Source organism: Polyodon spathula, chromosome 12 (genome assembly GCF_017654505.1).
Source record: "Polyodon spathula isolate WHYD16114869_AA chromosome 12, ASM1765450v1, whole genome shotgun sequence".
Lineage (NCBI taxonomy): Eukaryota > Metazoa > Chordata > Actinopteri > Acipenseriformes > Polyodontidae > Polyodon > Polyodon spathula.
The window spans coordinates 5564629-5582258 of NC_054545.1; the positions used below are offsets into that span (position 1 = coordinate 5564629).

The 17630-nt window shown below is 35.4% G+C and overlaps 2 protein-coding genes across 6 annotated transcripts in view; one reads left to right on the forward strand and one right to left on the reverse strand.

The window, feature by feature from the left end:
- LOC121324803 (tubulin polyglutamylase TTLL5-like) overlaps window positions 1-13980 on the reverse strand; it is a 51049-nt gene extending 37069 nt beyond the window's left edge. For 2 of the 4 annotated variants that reach the window (XM_041266989.1, XM_041266988.1), the window contains exons 1-14: window positions 13844-13976; window positions 12877-13073; window positions 12172-12278; window positions 11748-11830; window positions 11219-11325; window positions 10596-10726; window positions 10013-10095; window positions 9520-9589; window positions 9133-9217; window positions 7679-7780; window positions 7363-7454; window positions 6671-6778; window positions 650-731; window positions 483-544 (exon numbers count right to left, since the gene is read on the reverse strand). In XM_041266989.1, coding sequence (XP_041122923.1) covers window positions 483-544; window positions 650-731; window positions 6671-6778; window positions 7363-7454; window positions 7679-7780; window positions 9133-9217; window positions 9520-9589; window positions 10013-10095; window positions 10596-10726; window positions 11219-11325; window positions 11748-11830; window positions 12172-12278; window positions 12877-12938 — 1174 coding nt within the window. In that variant the 5' untranslated portion in view covers window positions 12939-13073; window positions 13844-13976. Of the gene's footprint in view, window positions 1-482; window positions 545-649; window positions 732-6670; window positions 6779-7362; window positions 7455-7678; window positions 7781-9132; window positions 9218-9519; window positions 9590-10012; window positions 10096-10595; window positions 10727-11218; window positions 11326-11747; window positions 11831-12171; window positions 12279-12876; window positions 13074-13843 lie in introns of all 4 variants that reach the window. The other 2 variants (XM_041266990.1, XM_041266991.1) reach the window with 2 other exon arrangements.
- A 939-nt stretch (window positions 13981-14919) lies between these two features.
- LOC121324216 (ergosterol biosynthetic protein 28 homolog) lies at window positions 14920-17382 on the forward strand. Of its 2 annotated transcripts, none has more exons than XM_041265851.1 (5): window positions 14920-15018; window positions 15848-16009; window positions 16118-16208; window positions 16493-16611; window positions 16998-17382. In XM_041265851.1, exons 2-5 carry the CDS (start codon window positions 15877-15879, stop codon window positions 17084-17086), a joined length of 432 nt encoding a protein of 143 aa, XP_041121785.1. In that variant the 5' UTR covers window positions 14920-15018; window positions 15848-15876; the 3' UTR covers window positions 17087-17382. The 2 variants fall into 2 exon arrangements, with proteins under 2 accessions (XP_041121785.1, XP_041121786.1); XM_041265852.1 differs by having other exon boundaries at window positions 14988-15005.
- Window positions 17383-17630: the final 248 nt, after the last annotated feature.

A 17630-nucleotide genomic window follows, 5' to 3' on the forward strand; every position in this document is an offset into this window, starting at 1 on the left:
AAGCAGAAATAAACAAACGTAAATAGGAGAGATGAACACAAACACAACAGAGGGATAAAGATTCAGTTCTTATATCTGGGTCATTTCAGCTCAAATGGACCAAATTCTGGGTAGGCGTTTCCTCAATGTGTAGCTGCTGATACATAGCCCATGTGATGGAGAAAGGGGCAGGGTAGATAGGGTGTGTATGAGGAGCTCCACAAATGCTCACTTTCATGAGGTGTGACCCCATTTCCGACCATGTGGCAGACTAATAATATTAGTACTAACAGAATTAAAATAAATTAAAAAAAAAAACACATCTTGGTCTACTTCTTATATCCATGGCTTTATTTCAGAAATTATTTTCTTCCTCTCTTGGAAACTCTTGCTAAAATTCCTGTAATGGGTCTGAATCTTGTTTCAGCACTGCAGTCTACCATTGCTTTGTTTAACAGATCAGTAATGTTCATGTTATAGATTTTAAATAATTGAAAACTCACCCACTAAAGTAAACATGTCTGAAATCACACTGGCTTTTATCTTCAGATCTAGGGGAGCATCACTGTGAAAAATTCACACACACACACAATATTATTATTATTACTTTTTAGATACAAAGATTAGGTAACAATTTATTTTATAAATGGTACACATATTGAGCACTTACCATGCCAAGGATGGGGAGAGGTTCACCTCCAAGAGCCAAGGTTTGAGATTGGAGTCAATAAGGACATCAAACCCATATAATTCTATAGGTTAAACAAACAATACAAATAAGCAATTATACCTTAACAGAACTCCCTGCATTGTTCACTTTCAAGGTCGGATCCTGCAAATCTGTTGTAACATTCCAGTGAGTTGACTAGCATGTACTGCAAATTTATGCTGAGAAAATCAGTTTGCAATTTAGAATTTAAAATGAAGAAAAAGTAATACATGGCAGTTGCAGCCCTGCATGTAAATAGGTGGCAGGGCAATGCCCTCCTGATAAATGTATTGTTGTATTTTATGAGTTGAAAGATCTTGTTACAATGACGCATTCGTTTTTACTAAACCAGTTCTATTATGGCTTCTACTATGCAAGTTATTCAAAGCACATTTCGATTGTTTAAGAGAACTAAAGAAGAATAAACTGTTTATCTTTTACTAATTACATTTCACTGGAATATTTTTTTAATCTAATCTATGGTTAGATACCCACATGCAGTAAATCAACCGAGAATCGTTGTGTACACAACATATTCTGTGGTCCTGAGGGAATATTTCTCTTGCCGAATCTCATTTTCGAATCAATCTGCATTCATTGAAATCCAACGACAAAATGGCCGGATGAATCGCTCGGTTCCAAATTTATGCTGTGTTGCCAAGCAGATGCGGCGCTTGATGTAGGTAAAGTATCAAAATATAGGTTTAAACATACTTTATTTTCAAATGGTGTACTTATAATCAGAATGCTCCATGAACGCTCACAGCATCCTCTGGTTATTTCACTCACAAGTGAATTCCGCGATCCTCATTCGTGGAATAACTACAGTACTCTGAATGTTCATGATGCATCCTCTATAGAATTGGATTTTACCCAAACATATCCTACAATTGAGCAATAAATGTGCTTTTTGCAAGCCAACCAATCAGAAAGGCAAAACCTGACAATATATTGATTTATATATTTATGTTTTAAAACTACCAGTACTTGCACAACAGCCAATTACACATTACATGGATAAATCACTACAACTTACAAAGCATACACTTATTGAAAAAAATAAATAAGCATGTTTCCTACATACAGAACAGTTCACATAGTCTTTCACTACAAGAACTGCAGCTTAAAAGTTTTGGGGAGTTTTTTTTTTCCTAATAAGAAAAGGCTTGGCGCCTAAGTGCCCCTGCATATTCCACCCCAAAGCCAAGCTTGGTAGGAGATTAAACAATAAACCTCTTTTACTGAAAGCCTGAAGTTCCCTGTGTACAAACACAGTGACTCTCATTCGTTCTCCTCCCTATCATTAAAACAGGCCTGTCGCCATGGGGGCTTGCCTCATGCTCACAGCAGCTTTCTTCTCAGCTTTATTAGATTCAATCTATGTTGATAAATATCAACCCTGTGCAAGTTGTAGCTTAGAGGGATGTGGAAAACTAAACAACTCAAAAAAAAAAAATAATAATAATCAAAAGGCTAATTCAGCAAAATGCAATCTTAGGATATATGTAGAAACTGTAAAACAAAATAAAAACTTTAGATAAACGTTCTGAACACTTCATTGGCATGAAGATATAGAACATAAAAGCGAAAGATATAACCCTCAAAAGAGAGGACCAAGCCAGAAGTGAAACAGATTGCTACTGTTCCCAAGATATTCTACACGACAGCTGAATGATAATCCCTCCTGTGGACCAGTTAAAATTACACAAACTCAGCACCCTTATAAAACAACTTGTTGGCAAAACTAGTCATGACCTTCACACATGCCTTTGAAACCACAAATCTATCACGACCAACAAACTAGGTAAACTGGTGGACAACCACTCAAACAACCAAAACCTCATTTCCTTGTTGAAAAAGTAAACTACGTTGAATATTTTCTTCACTGCCTCTTAAACAGCCCCCAAAATACTCATGAACATGGAAGAAATTCACATAATGTACTACCATTATATCAGTGAAGAACATAGAACCATCCCATCATGCTGTAATGCAGAACTGTAATGGTTCCAAAAGTAGACAACTTGAAACTGAAGCACCTGTGCCATCTAGTGGAGAAAAGAAAATACGCTGAGGTGCTCTCAATAATACAAAGAAGTCGACGTAAGCAAATAGAGATGCTTTTGTGTTTGAAAAGCACTATAAAATGTTATTACCATCACCATCTTCAAGTTTTCTACAGGAAAACTGGCATTGGAAAATTTCAATCATGGCAGAAGGGAATTACTCCGAGATCATCTTTCTTTACAAAGACACAGAAATCTTTAAATATGTCTTAAAAGGATACATTTGTTATGGGATGTTGGGGTGTGCATTGTACAGATTCTGTATGGTACCCATTGGCTAGCACGGTTTTAGCAAAAGTTGAGGGCAGATCATTTCAAAGAGGTTTATCTGCCCATCCTGTTAAATAACTGTAACACCTGTATGCACTTCTTGGATACTGAACTACATTAGGTAACACCTTTATGCACTTCTTGGATACTGAACTACATTGGGGGGCGATTATGGATCTCTAGGGTTAGTAAACAAAAGTCAAAACAGAAGTTGCTAGGCAAAAAGTAAACACTTTCCATCTGCAGTTAAGTTAATTCCCCAAAATAGATTATACTAGTAAAACACAAATGTGTGGCATCATTTTTATGTGTATACAGTAAAACATTTTTTGTTTTTTAATGATCACAGTCTCCACATAGATGACAGGACTTCAAAAGCTCTATATTTATGCTTTATTACCCACAGACACGGTTGATACACAATTTACACAAACCCTGGCATTACGTTAATGGTCAGATTAGTTCTGTGGCTAAACAACTTAATTAATAACATTGTTAATGTAACCACAAATATTCACAACGCCCTTTAACATATGAATCAGAAACAGAGGAAAATAATATACAATTTCCTTAGTTGACAGAGACAAAAAGTCTGGCCTTTAAGCTTTTTTTTTTTGCAATCATCCATAATTTTCATTTTCAAGTTTAATTTGTTTATTTCAAATTTATTTTCCATCATATTGCCCATGATGACACAACTTTTGGATTATATTACATTCCCAGTACTCCACCACATTTTTAAGACATGACAAACAATTACTTTCTATCTTCGTCTGCCTGGGTGTTTGTAAAGCTCAATTTAACCCCCACCTCTTAAAACCGAACACTTCCAAATTAATTTAGGATTACAATCAAGGTAATATCAGAAGGAAAAGGACCTAAAGAAAAAAATAACTGATGGAATGTACATTGTAAATGAAAACTGAAATGTCTGACAAAAATAAAATGCTAAAAGACTGCCCGACTAAAGGATAGTAGAAGTGCCAGCAAGAAAAAAGAATGTGTATGCTTAGGCTCTTCCAAAACTTAAGTTACTTTCATTGTCTGTCTGGCCAACCATTTAAACAAAGCCTAAAAACTACAAATGTTACGGTCATTTAAATCAGCTAGCTAAATGTTGCAGTCATCTGGTGAAATCCTTGGTTCGCCAGGAGAATGAATGCGACATACTGTACCTTCACAACAAAACAAAAAATACACTCAAAATGTAATTTACCCATAAAATAGATATAGAAACTATAAAGTACTTTAGGTAATCTTTTGGAACTCTTCATTAACTCAGGCATAGAAAATAAAAGCAAAATATACACGCCTTAAAAAAAAAAAAAAGACAGGAACCAGAATTTGGCAGGATACAACAGAAAAGAGGAATCCACTTGGAATGGTAATTTTATTTGAAAATGAGGATAACGCACGCACTGGTACCAGCCAGACAGTCTTGGAGAAAAGCCAGAACTCCCAACAATCAAGTTTTTACAGTTAGCTCCTAAATACCTCCTGACACACAGGGGTATTTAGAAATGAATATGGTTTGGGGGCAGGATGTCTTGATAGGGTCTTGGGGGGTGGAAGTCTGAATAATAACAGCTTGTAACACCAACTTGTCATTCTTAAAATGTATTTCAAATCAGCACAGCTACATGAACAAGCTAAAGGAAACCGATGGCAGACAAACTTTCAATATAAAACAACCAATTTTTCTCTAACTTCATTCTATGCACAATGTATATGGTGAAATCTGACGTCATCATTTTGACAATACACGGTGACATTTCTGTGGTAACCATTTATCTACAGAAATTGACTTTGCTGTATTGTCTTACAAAACAAGGCATACAGTAGTAGAAACTTTAACATCAGTTTGTAAGAACTGCATTATGCTCAATGTTAATTCCTTAATTTACCCACAGTACATGATTACTTGTACAAAATGAAAGCAGTGCTGACTCGGGCCTTTCACATGCATTCTGCTATTCAAAGTCTTCTGTTAGAGCTTTTAAACAGAGCTTTAGTTCCTGCTCAGGACAGTAATTTACTGCCTACACACCAGCACTGGAAACAATCACACAAAAAGACCAACCGTGACTGAACTTTAGTCGATTGACTCTTGCTTGTTTGATCACATGTGTGATTCTTTGGATGATCTACTGTGTTGCTGGGCATCCTTACATCTGGTTGTAGCCATTACTCTTAGTTTATTTTGTGTTCAATCCTTTGGCTTGCACTCATTGTTCCAGTGTAAACAACTGCCGTTACTACTGTGTGCATTTATATTCAAACAGCATATGTGTTGAAGGGTCATCAATCTCTGCTATTTAAACAGGCAGCATAAACTGGTGTATAAGCTCAAAACCCTGCTCTACAGAGCTGTTTCACAGTTAGCCCTAGGCTATGAGCATAGCCTTTCAGCCATGCTTTTAACATTGACACAAAGATATCAGTCTTTTGACAAACATTCTTATATGTTGAGGTACAAAATAAAATTAGGACTGCTGTCAAAGACAAATATACAAAATGAGCTCCTGTTTTTTTTTTTTTTTTTTTTTTTTGGTTATTTTACAGTTAATTGGAATTATACTTTTACATTACTTGCACATTAAAGCTCAAATCAAGCCCATAACAGAAAAGGCCTAATATAGGTTTGCTTTATAGCGACCAAAGTGAAACAGAAATGGGGTATTTGCAAAACAAAATTGTGAATTTGGTATCATTGGTGAAAAAAAAAAAAAAAGAATGGTAATAAGGCAGATGTTTACTGTACAATACTGGCAATCGTATCCATAGAGCACAGCTGGTATCAAATGTTTAGACACTAACTCATGGTCAACAACCCATTCATATAACCCTGCAAATATGACCTTTGAAATTTTGACAGTGAGATTACAGCCTTTTTATAAAAATACTGCCACAGAAAAGGGCTTTTTTTGTACGATGCTCATGGTCCAAATTGACCTTGATATAACAGAAACTGTGTACTAACTATTAAGCCAGTTTCCACAACACTGACAAAATGCAGTAGCATTTCACATGGCTTATGAGACATTAGCAGTTGAAATAGCAGCAGCTGCAGTGAATATAGAGCATAGACCACACCTCAGAGGGTTGCTAATTTAGTAGCACAGTCAAAAACCACTGGAACACCTGTTAAGATATTTTGCCGTGGCGAGTACTTCATTACAAAAGCAATGTCTTAACAGTTGCTTAAAATCTTCATGCTGGCAGTTCTTAAGATACCACAAATAACCAGAGATAAGTTTACCCATAATAAAAATAGGCTGGTAGAGTTAAGAGTGAATTCAGCCTAATCATGTATTTGGATGCCTAGTACGAACAGCTTTGAATCTTACTTGAAAGCTGTAACTGTACTTCTTTCTAAGGACCACCCTCAAGACAGCTCAGTCTTCATGCCTTGCCAAGTCCCTATAGTGCCAGCAATAGTGGTTTTCTAATGGAAATTAGTAAAGACCAGCAGCACTTATTTTAAACAACACCTCTGACCTCCTGCACTGGCTTCTGATAGTCCTGGGCAGGAACTAAAATAAATACAATGGTGCATTACATGCAATAAACTCAGGATTTATTCATCAAGGGTTCACAGATCACAGATTAAAAGCAAAAATGTTATTCAAATTATTTAGGTCCTTACCAAAGCAGTTCCCCTTGTGAGGCATGAACATTTTACAGGACGTAGCAATCTGAAGTTCAGCACCAATTACTGTCTTGATCACGAGATCTTCCACCTTGGCCATTAGAGCTGAAACAAAAAATGACAGTACCACTATTAGCCTTAAAAGGTATGTACAATATAATCACTGAAATGCTTTTTTTTTATTGCACCACATTCAAAAGACAGCTCTTCTAGTATGTGTTGGCAATACTGTTGTAATAACCAATGCAGTCCTATAATCCCTTGTCCAATTCTGATGAAATGTTTAATTAGCACAAGTTTTTAAGTGCAAGACAATTAGAGGGTATTGGAGGTTGTCTGAATGTCACACTTACAATTTTTGTATTTATCTAGAGAAGCACTTATTTAATTGGAATGAAACTGGTTCTGGAGGGAAGCTCAAGCTATGGAGAGTTTTGGAATCTGTGGGGTATATGTCAAACTTAAATTTCTACATGTGCATATAGTGGATATAGGACAGAACAATTCACTTTCTTTACTAATTTAGGGTCTCAGCTGTTTATTCCTAATTAACTACTGAATGACAGCATACTGTTTTTTCTCTAATGCCGAGCATGTTTTCACTGTACCTCACTACACATGTGTACAGTCCTAAAATGTCTCTTAGTGCAGTGCATAGTAGTTTGACTTTGTTATACACGAGAACTCACATGTTGTGTCCTTCCCTTCTTGCTTCAGGTACCTCAGCATAGCACTCATGCTCCATTTGTTCCCATAGTCCTCCACTTCCGGATCATCGCAGCTAATAAAATAAAACAGAAATAAATACAACAGAAAGTATAGTAAACCAAAATGATACTGTTTGAGGCATCTGATTAGTCTCTAGCTTCAGAAATACAAACACTCATTTCTCTTTTTTTTTTCTTTTTTTTACTGGGGTTATCAAGTAAAAGAAAATCAAGTGTGCAGCAACTAGATTAGTGACCACAGATGAAAAAAGTGTTCCTTGCAATGCATTCTCAGTACCTGACATAGTCACTGCTCTTTTTGTTGACACTGTAGTTAGTCAGATGCATAAACTGGTTCTTAATGTTCTTTGTAGCTCGATCATATTTAACTGTGGCAAACCTGTAGATTAAAAGAAAAGCACCATGAACAGAATGTTCAGCTATATGTGAGGTGATTGCAAATGTAACACAGTTACAGATTAAAATACAGGGAGTGAAATGTGTTGATCAGCCAGATACAATCTGTTCATGCTATTTACCTAGTATAAATAGAAATTCTCCCTCTAATCAAAATGTAAACATGAAGTACAAAAGATAGAGATATAGCCTTTTATACAACCCAGCAAATATGATGTCAAATTCTTTGACAGTGCTGCGGCAGCAGCTTTGTAAAATGTCTACCAGAAATGTTTTTATTTGTTATTGCACACCCTTTAATCAAACTTGACCGAAATTACACTTTATCTAGACAACTGAACAACAAACTGTGTCATTCTTTTAAAAATAAAAAAAAAAAAATTAAAAGTTAAAATTAAAAACTAAAAAGAAGGATGCTATGGAAATAGGTCAAACTTGTTGGGTCAAAGGGAATTTCTGTAGCAATTCAAAAGCTATGTACTGGAAGAAGAAACATGATTGAACACTGGTTAATCTTTCACTTGCTGTGTATTTCTCAGGAGTGGACAGAGTGTGCAAAGTAATGAGAACTCCTTGGCATGGACGGATTACCTGAATACCTTCAAATCCACAGGAATGTTAAAGATAAAGGGAGGAAAACAGAGCACAGCCAGCAGTTATCACTCACAGCTGATACTCCATGAATATTATAAATATGAATATTATAAAGACTTTTTTGTTCCTTAGAAACATGATCAGATTTTCATGATTGTTTTGGAAATGTAACAAATTAAAACTGAATCATTACACATCATAATTATATGACTGCACTAAACACAAATCATAACTAGTGCTGCTGTATAATAAATATATTTCCTCAGTGTCTTGTTTTGAAAGTGCTATTTAACTTATTACTTTTACCCTGGATAATAGAAGTTACATGGCACATAATTGTATTATATTTAAGTTGCTTTTTTTTTTTTTTTGTTTTTTTACATACAGTATGTACATTTAAGTATTTACACCACTGTTTATTTTAGAATCATCTATGTCAGATTAATATTCATATAAATATAAAGATGAAAAATTTGATAGACATACTTAAGGGATGTTTTTTTATTTTCTATTTCTTCATATAATTATATGAGTAACCTACTTTTGCTTACCTTCTACACAAAAAAAAAGAAGCTTCTCAGTCTACTGGGAAAGGATCGATGCTTGTTAATCCAGCCAGTTTACTGAACAAGCCAGACTTAAATGGGTTTGCTGCCATCTAGTGTTTTACAAATACACTACATTAAAATTTTAACCTGTTGCTAAATATAGTAAACCTATTAAAGAACTGAAATAACTCACCGTGTCAGTCCTTCTTCATAGAGGTAAATGGTGAGAGGGTCATAAGAGGTTACCAGCACATACAACCGCACATCAAACTTAAAATCTAAACAAGAGACAGCAAAGAGAACAACAATCAGCTATATAACAACTGTGTCGTAAAATTACGGTACTTAACAAGCAACAGTATTTAATCTATAATTATTCTCTAGTCACTGTTAATTATCAATAACCTGTTTTTAACTATCTTGTAGTATCAAACAAATTATTATATATATATATATAGATATATATATATATATATATTAATATCTCATATATATATAATATATACCATATATATATAATATACCTATATATATTAATATTTTGATATACCATAGTTCTTGTTTTGTTTTTAAAACTTACCATCAATTAATAAAGGGTTGCTGATATACCGCGATACAAGAATATTCTCATCCAAGGGAATCTGGTTTGGCTAATAAATAAAGAAAGAAATAATAATAATAATAATAAATTAATAATATATTGTAATTCTTAACTGGTTGAGCTTGCTAGAGCTATACTGTTATTACTTCACGTAAACTATAAGCAATGTTAAGTTTTATTTGAATATGTCGGAAATAAAACACTTACATTGCTTTTTTTTTCTGTCAACAGATATTGCTGGCCAAATGACAAAAAACTAATAAATATTAGATTAGAGTAAAAAGACATGAAACTTTACTCCAATTATAAATCACGTTTTCATTTACTTAACGTAACAACTGTAATACAGCCCAAAATCGCTTTAGGTGGGGTGGGGGGTTAACACCAAGGTTAAAGTTAAAGTTAATCTAAATGCATATCACATTATAGGCACAATTTCATAAAAATTGCTCTGCTCACGTAAAGAACTTACGTTGCTGACAAGGTAAATCCCACGTCCTCTGGAAGAAGCTACAGGCTTTATAATCCATGGTCCCTTATCTTTTGAGTATGCACCTGAAAATAAACAAAGTAAAACACAGCACATCAACATTCAGTTATGGAAAGGTATTTAACCCTGGACAGAACACTATAGATCAGTGGTACTCAGTGGCACCTCGAGATCTATTCCACTCCTGGTCTTTATTCCAAGCAGGTCCTAAATTAGTTACTTGCCTCTTAACAGCTTAAATTAACTACATTAGAACCTGCTTGGAGTAAAAACCTGGACTGGATTACATCTCGAGGGCCAGAGTTGACTACCAGTGTTATTGATAATGCAAAAAAAGTCCTTTAAAAGAAATAAATACCGGCATTTATTATATTGGACATGCAATAAACGGCGGTCTGGGGTTATTTTAATAGGATGTTATCTTCTAAAACCAAGGGGTCGTTGAGAAAAACTTGCTGAAAATTTAATCTAGTTTTTCATTATGTAAAAAACAGTGAAAACATACTTACTGCATGTGCACATCTCAAATGAACACAATAATCTATTAAAAAATGCAAGTACTTACTGCAGAACTCTTGATACTCAACGGGAAGCACAAAGGTTTGTGGGACAATGTGGAAGTTTTTAAATCCATTTAATTGCTGCATTCGCTGGATGTTTTTAAAAAGTCTGTCCTTCCTTGTCAGCTCATACGACCTGGAATAAAGAAATAAAAACATATTTTTACAAGAGAAACTTTAGTTCTGTGTCTTTAGTTTAGGACACTTACTTTCAAGGTGTTGATCATTCAAGTTGACATGTCACTGATGGTTTCAGTTATGAACTAAAATATGCACACTGCCAAAAAAAAAATCCTAATACAATTAATAGTATTAAAGTACATCTCAGAGTGCCAGGTTTTTATTATAGGGAATACAATAAAATGTAATTATTTCTTATAAAGAACTACATTTCATATTTGTATGTATGGTTGTACACAATTGGTCACACGGAATTGTCTTAGTTAATTATTCCTAAATTTAGCACATTAACTAATTCCTGTGGATCGCATTTAATAAGCCATAGATCTTAAAATAGGTATACCATAGCTGGTCAAATTTAGCACAGATGGTGTAAGAGCACAGCAGATGGGGCAACATTGAGTTTATTCTCTTCAACAGTGTTGTTCCTGATTAAACTTCATATCACCTGGGAAAATGGTTGACTTTCTGAAACTCTTGAAGGTTGCGTAGAAGGTAGGGCTTGAGATGAGATCCGGTCCACATCAGATTGAAATCATTACTATTTGGATGCACCTGTAGAAACAGTCAAGTCTATAGAGAGTGCGTTTTTTTTTTTTCCTTTGATTTTATCTAAAACTGATGAATAGATTATTCCCAGCTGGCTTTTTCCACTAATAACTGCTCATGCAAGTGCATTATAGAAAAAGAGGTTAGAGTTTAAAAACCAGTGTTTGGGGTTGTAGCCACAGTTCTTTACTGAATTATACAGGCAAAATAAAAACAAAATGCCTGTATATACAAACACATCATTAATAACAAAGGGTCAAAGGACAGTTGTGTTTTCTTGAATGTATGCATATCTAAGAATAACAATACTGAATGCCTAAATACAGTTAACCAAAATTACCAACAGCCACAAATACCACCAGAAATAACACACATCAACTGATGATCTTTGGGAAGAGAAAAAAAAAAAAAAAAAAAAAAGACATTACCTCATGAAACCCATGAACTGTTAAAATACTGCGAACCAAACGGCTCTCAGTTCGGACAATCTTGTAGGCCAAATGATACCGCTCTTGAGAAAATGAAAACAAAATGACAGTGTTTCAAATATTGCACGTTTCATAAAAACACAGCTTTTATAAGAATTCACCCCTCCTTAAATTAATAGGTCAATTAATGTAATAGAATTGCCTTTCACATTTATTACTTTATTACAGTTTTTATTAGAAATTCCTACCACTACAACAAGCGAGTTTACCTTTTTTTATGACAGAATGTTAACATCTGTTTTTCATTTTTATTTGTAAAAGAAAATAACATAAATCATAAACATTAAATGTAGCCAGCTTATGTGTGTTTCCATACAGAACATCACGGTTTATTAAAAGCATTTTTATTTTATTTTTTTTTTACCTCCGATGGACCGGACACTGACATCTTTAGTTACAATTGCTTCCGCTTGGAAAAGCAACACTGGGATTCTCTTGCTGATTCCAGTCCACGCTATACAAGGGTGATCCCTTAAAACACAAAATACACCATCTTAAAACTATTCTTCCAAAGTACTAACATGAAAATTGATTCACTTTTTAAACCCTCATTATTTTTATATGGGTCTAAGAAAAAGCTGACCATTAAGCCGTCCTTTAGCACGACCCAGTACTGTAAAGTATGAGACACAAGATGACTGGTTTCACAGAACCCATTCTGCACTGCTACCTAAGGCAAGGTAGTCCAAGATTAGTGTTAATGGAGGTCTGAGAAACCTATGAAATTATTCCACTAGAAATGTTTAGGAGAATTATTCTGTGTAGTTACTTTTTTTTTTTTTTACTGGAGTACTGTATCTGACAAAGGGTTCAATCTTTCCAAAATGACCATGTTCATTTTGAAATGCATGATTTTATATACATATCTACAACACACTCAATGGTAGAATTTTCAGTAATACTAAAAGAAATGTATACAATTTCAACATTATCAACTTTCCAGAAAATATTATTTTAACTGCTATTTAACTGCAGCCCTTTTCTTACTGAATCAACAAGAGTGAAGCCAGTAATTCATAACAGGAATCACATGTAATGGGCAGTGCACACAATACACAGATTTACTTACTCTGGGTCCTCTTCCTCAGAGGAAGACCCTGAATTATCTTTATCACGTCTCACTGCTGGCATTTTCTACAGTTAACAAGCACACTGTCTGGAGATGCAATCTGCTTTATGTCAGCTTTTCCACATTCTGAGTGTAGACATATCTAACCAGGTCAGGTCAGGTCAGGGCAGGTCACTTTAACAAGTTATTGTTTTACACTGCAAAAGTAAATGAAAATTAAACCCATCAAGTTACTTTTATTAGATGTCAGTGTTTTGTTTGAACATCAAAGAACGTTTTTACACTCAAAACTATTCACACAATTATTCTACATTATACATTTAATAAAATATTCTGCTACCTAAATAAGTCCTATACAAGTATTTATTTACAATTGTTGAATTCAAAACACAAACCATTACTACCTTTTTAGATTATACAGTGCATTCGAGATCCTATACTGAAACCACAATGCAGTATATTTTATATCATTGGTATTGCAGGTAAAGACCCGTGTTACTGTAGTAAGGGCCCCCAAGCATAACAAACAACATCGTGAAGCCAAGCTGCTTATCTTATCTGGTATTTTATATCACTTAGCAACATTTGGGACTGTTAACCCCTTTCACGGACTAGTTTTATAACACAAAACGGATTACAGTATAAACGACTTGAAGGACTTTGACATGTCACTGAAACATACAGTACTTATCATTTAACAAACTGTGCTTTGAAATATGTAGTTTTTAAGTGACACACTGGTTTCGCTATTTTTAATGATTTACTTGCTTCGCTGATAAAGTTAAGGTCAACTTTGTTTTAGGAGAGTTCTTACACATGTTCGTAGTATTTCAGAAATTCACTGTACTGGGTTTAGCCCCTATGCACCTTAGACTCTAGTTCCTTTTTTACTTTGCTGTTGTATACAAACAATAGTTTAACAAACAATAACAGAAAAGATACACGAAGAACCGAGATTATTACTTACCTGTCGCACGTCATTATTTATTCTTTAAACAAAAGAGTCTCCGCCGAATTTATATCATGTAATAACGTAATCCCGGGGACAGCTTTGCTGTCAGCTGTAACTACAACAACCAACGGGCGACAGACAAACAGAGCATGCGCTTCCGCAAAAGACTGCGTGACGCAAGGATGCGTGACGTTGAAGTGTGTTAAATAACAGACAGAAGCCATTCTGTTTGACCTGCGCTTGCGCGCTGGAACAAACTTTAAATACAGTACTTACTAGTATTTGGCGTAGCTGCGTATGTGGAGATCGGTTCCCTGTATCACTTGGGTGGAATAAGAGGCTTTACAGATTACTGAAGACCCGTATTATTATTATTATTATTACGAACATGACGTTTCGAGTTTTACTGCTTACAACTTCTGCCTGTAATTCAAAAATCTATCCTAATGATGACAATAAAAAGTAAAAAAACACGTTTATTTTATTTGTATTTTTAATCTATGCATTTGAGTTTAATTTACATATCTGACTTGTCAAGCGTAGGGAATATGCGATTTAATTGTGTAAAACCCACATTCTGTTAACCTCCATTAGTTATACGTGTAGTTTGACAATCTACTTGTGTATTGTTGTACAACAGCCTCATGTTTACGTTATTAAATATTTACATTGAAATACTTACATCTGTAACAAATAAACGAACCCAGAATAACTTTCACAAAATAAACTGCTTTATTTTAACTTGGATAAAAGCGTCAGTCACATAAATAAATAACAATAATAATACTATAACTCGTGGCTATTGCACAATGGTATACAAGTGTAAGCCGCTATGAATGGTACATAATGCGTCGCATAGCAACGCATACACGAGGGTGTTGCCCGATCTTCAAAATGATTCGTCTTCTTAAAGAAAGCAGCAACCCAATGACTGGTGGAATACTTCAAGTAAGGCGGTACCACAATGACGTTTGTACACCGAACGATGAGGTGGTGTTACATTGGACATCTATGATTAGCCATGACACGTGTCTATCACACCAAAACTCGCTCTATAATACAATTTCAGCCAAAGCACTCATCGCATTTCTGACAAGTTTTTACAAATAGCCAATTAATACCGGAGGGGCGGGACAGTGAGTATCTACTTGGGCCAGGCTGTGTGTTATTGATAATGGTATGTTGTTGAGGTAGGACGTGCATTATTTTACTTATTTTTGAGCAGCGTTTTTATAAGATCCACGGTGTGTTGCAAGTTCAGTCATGTAATTTGTGGTGTTGTGTCTATATTCGTGTTTTTTTTGTATTTGTTTTTTTTTTTTTTTTAAATTAAACACATTAATGCATTTGCGGTTTATTTCAGATAAGCATTTTTCGTGTGATGTGACCCGTCTCTAACACAGGGGTTCTCAGTAGAATATGTTTTTTTTAGCAAGTGGAACCGGAGGGTATCGATTGCGAATTCCACTATTCTTCAAAATCCAGAGATAATACATCTGTGTAGGCTGCGCTGATTTAACAAGGACGAAACAATTGACAAATGAACTGTCAAAAACGGCGGGCTGCTTAAAAAATAGCGGATGTCTCCAAAAAATCATGCACATTTTCACACAGAAATTTCTGCATTCAAATCTACAACGTTGCCTGCAAATTACTATTAGAAAGTATTAGCCCTGTTTGTTTCTAGTCCATATGAGTTTGTTTACAGGTTTTACTTGTAGTGACAGCTAGCTTCATCACCACTGCAAAGCTACACGCAATACCTAACTCACAGAATACAAACGCTCCTGCCACCACATGCAGCAAAAGGAGGTTACAAGTGTATCTTTGTTATGCTATACTAGCATTTCAGAGAACACATACACTGTGTATGGGAGCCAAATATTTTGTGTTGTAAGTTTGTCATGCAAAACATGATACATATTGTATAAACAACTAAACTACATTGCCATTCGAGGAATCTTTTTCAAAAATATATAAACGAATGATTTGTATGTGTATTCCCCCCCCCTATGGTAGTGGTTTGTAGGTAGCAGACGTGTGTTGAAATGGGTCGGTTCCTTAACGTGCTCCGCAGCTGGCTCGTAATTGTGTCCGTGATTGCCGTGGGAAATTCAGTCCAGAGTTTTCTGGATCACAGCTTCCTCTCGGAGAAACTATACACCGGAAGGCCAGACTTTGGTGAGTACTTTCTCAGCCCCAGAAAATCTAATGGAAGCCTGTTGTGGATTTTACACCGAGTGTACATGCTTATTGTCATTGTTTCTTTTTTTGTGTGTGTGTGTACAGTAAATGGTCTTCAAGCTCGAACCTTTGGAATCTGGACCCTGCTCTCCTCTGTCATTCGATGTGCCTGTGCAATAGACATACAGAACAAAACGTATGAACGCACTCTATGTATTTCAATGTTATTCATTAAACTTATGCAGTATTTGGGCAAAACCAGCAGTATGATTACTTTGTGTTTACTTCTAAAAACTGGCTTATAATTTATAGACTCAAATCAGCACAACTATTTCAGCTAACCGTTTTACCTCAGGTCCAGGGGTAATTGGTTTCAACAAGAATATTATTGGTATTGCTTAGTGCTAAAGCTGAACCAGTGGAATCAGAATTAATATTAATCATAACTAATACCCCCATTCATTGCTTTATGTCTTGCAGGTTGTATCATATCACACTGGGGACCTTTGTTCTGGCGCTTGGTCATTTCCTGTCCGAGGCATTTATTTACAAAACTGCTCCACTGACAATTGGTGTTATGGCCCCTCTAATTGTAGCAAGTAAGTAGAACATAGGTGGAATTTACCAGGACTCTGTACAATCACCATAACCTTTAAAATCACTACAACATGCAAGTTGTAATACAGAGTGCCTATTCAGTTGCTTGGTACTCCCAAAAAGTATTCTAGACAAACAGCATGGGACTGTTGAGCAGTTAATGCACTTACAGACCCCCTGATCTCATATGGTGCTAGTATCAGAATGTAGTTGCCCATTATCTGGTGCCTCCTCTGCCTGTTTAGTATACTTTCCCAGCAGTTATTAAGTGGCCACGTTACAGCATACCTGCCCTGTGTGTACTCTCAAGATATATCAGCATGTCCCATTTGAAGGAATGGGAATTCCACCTCCTGTATATTTGGCTACCACTTTCTTCTGTTGACAGGTGTTTCTATTGTTGCGATGATGATCGGTTTTCAGTGTGTGGCTGTGCCAGAGGAAGTGATGAGAGCCCACCAGAAAAAAAGAAACTGAATGTCTGGGAGGCGGCGGGGGATGGACAGGAGAAGGTTCAGGAAACAATGTAATTACTGCACACATCTTACTATAATATATACATACATACACTGAGCATCAAAAGAAACATTTATATTTGAGCATCAAAAGAAATGGGTCACTGATATTTGGATAAAATTCACTAGATGTGATCAAAAAAATGACAAACTTTGTTTTAGAGCATGGACTTTTGTGCCGATCATAGTCACTCAAGCATGTCATGGTCAAGGGTCAATGACCAAGTGATTAAAAAGAAACCAAAAACATTTCGTCACTGTCCATCCTTTATATACCTTGTTTTATTTTGAAAATAAATGTGTTACAATAGTGATGTTTCTTTTGATGCTCGAAGCAAATCTTACTGCTGACACCTCCTGGCACGGCAGAGTTTCTAGATGGCACCTTTTATTTAATCTTACATATTACTGGAAGATGTCCACTCCCATCTGGTGATGTACATTGTTTACTGGCTTACTACATGAACGTGTTGGACACAGTCGGTACGCTATTATTTGCAGTGACG

Coding starts and splice junctions, on each gene's coding strand:
- LOC121324216 (XM_041265851.1), top strand. CDS start 15,877: ATGGGTCGGTTCCTTAACGTGCTCCGCAGCTGGCTCGTAATTGTGTCC. Junction 16,010..16,117: donor CACCGGAAGGCCAGACTTTG/GTGAGTACTTTC, acceptor GTGTGTGTACAG/TAAATGGTCTTCAAGCTCGA. Junction 16,612..16,997: donor GGCCCCTCTAATTGTAGCAA/GTAAGTAGAACA, acceptor TTCTGTTGACAG/GTGTTTCTATTGTTGCGATG.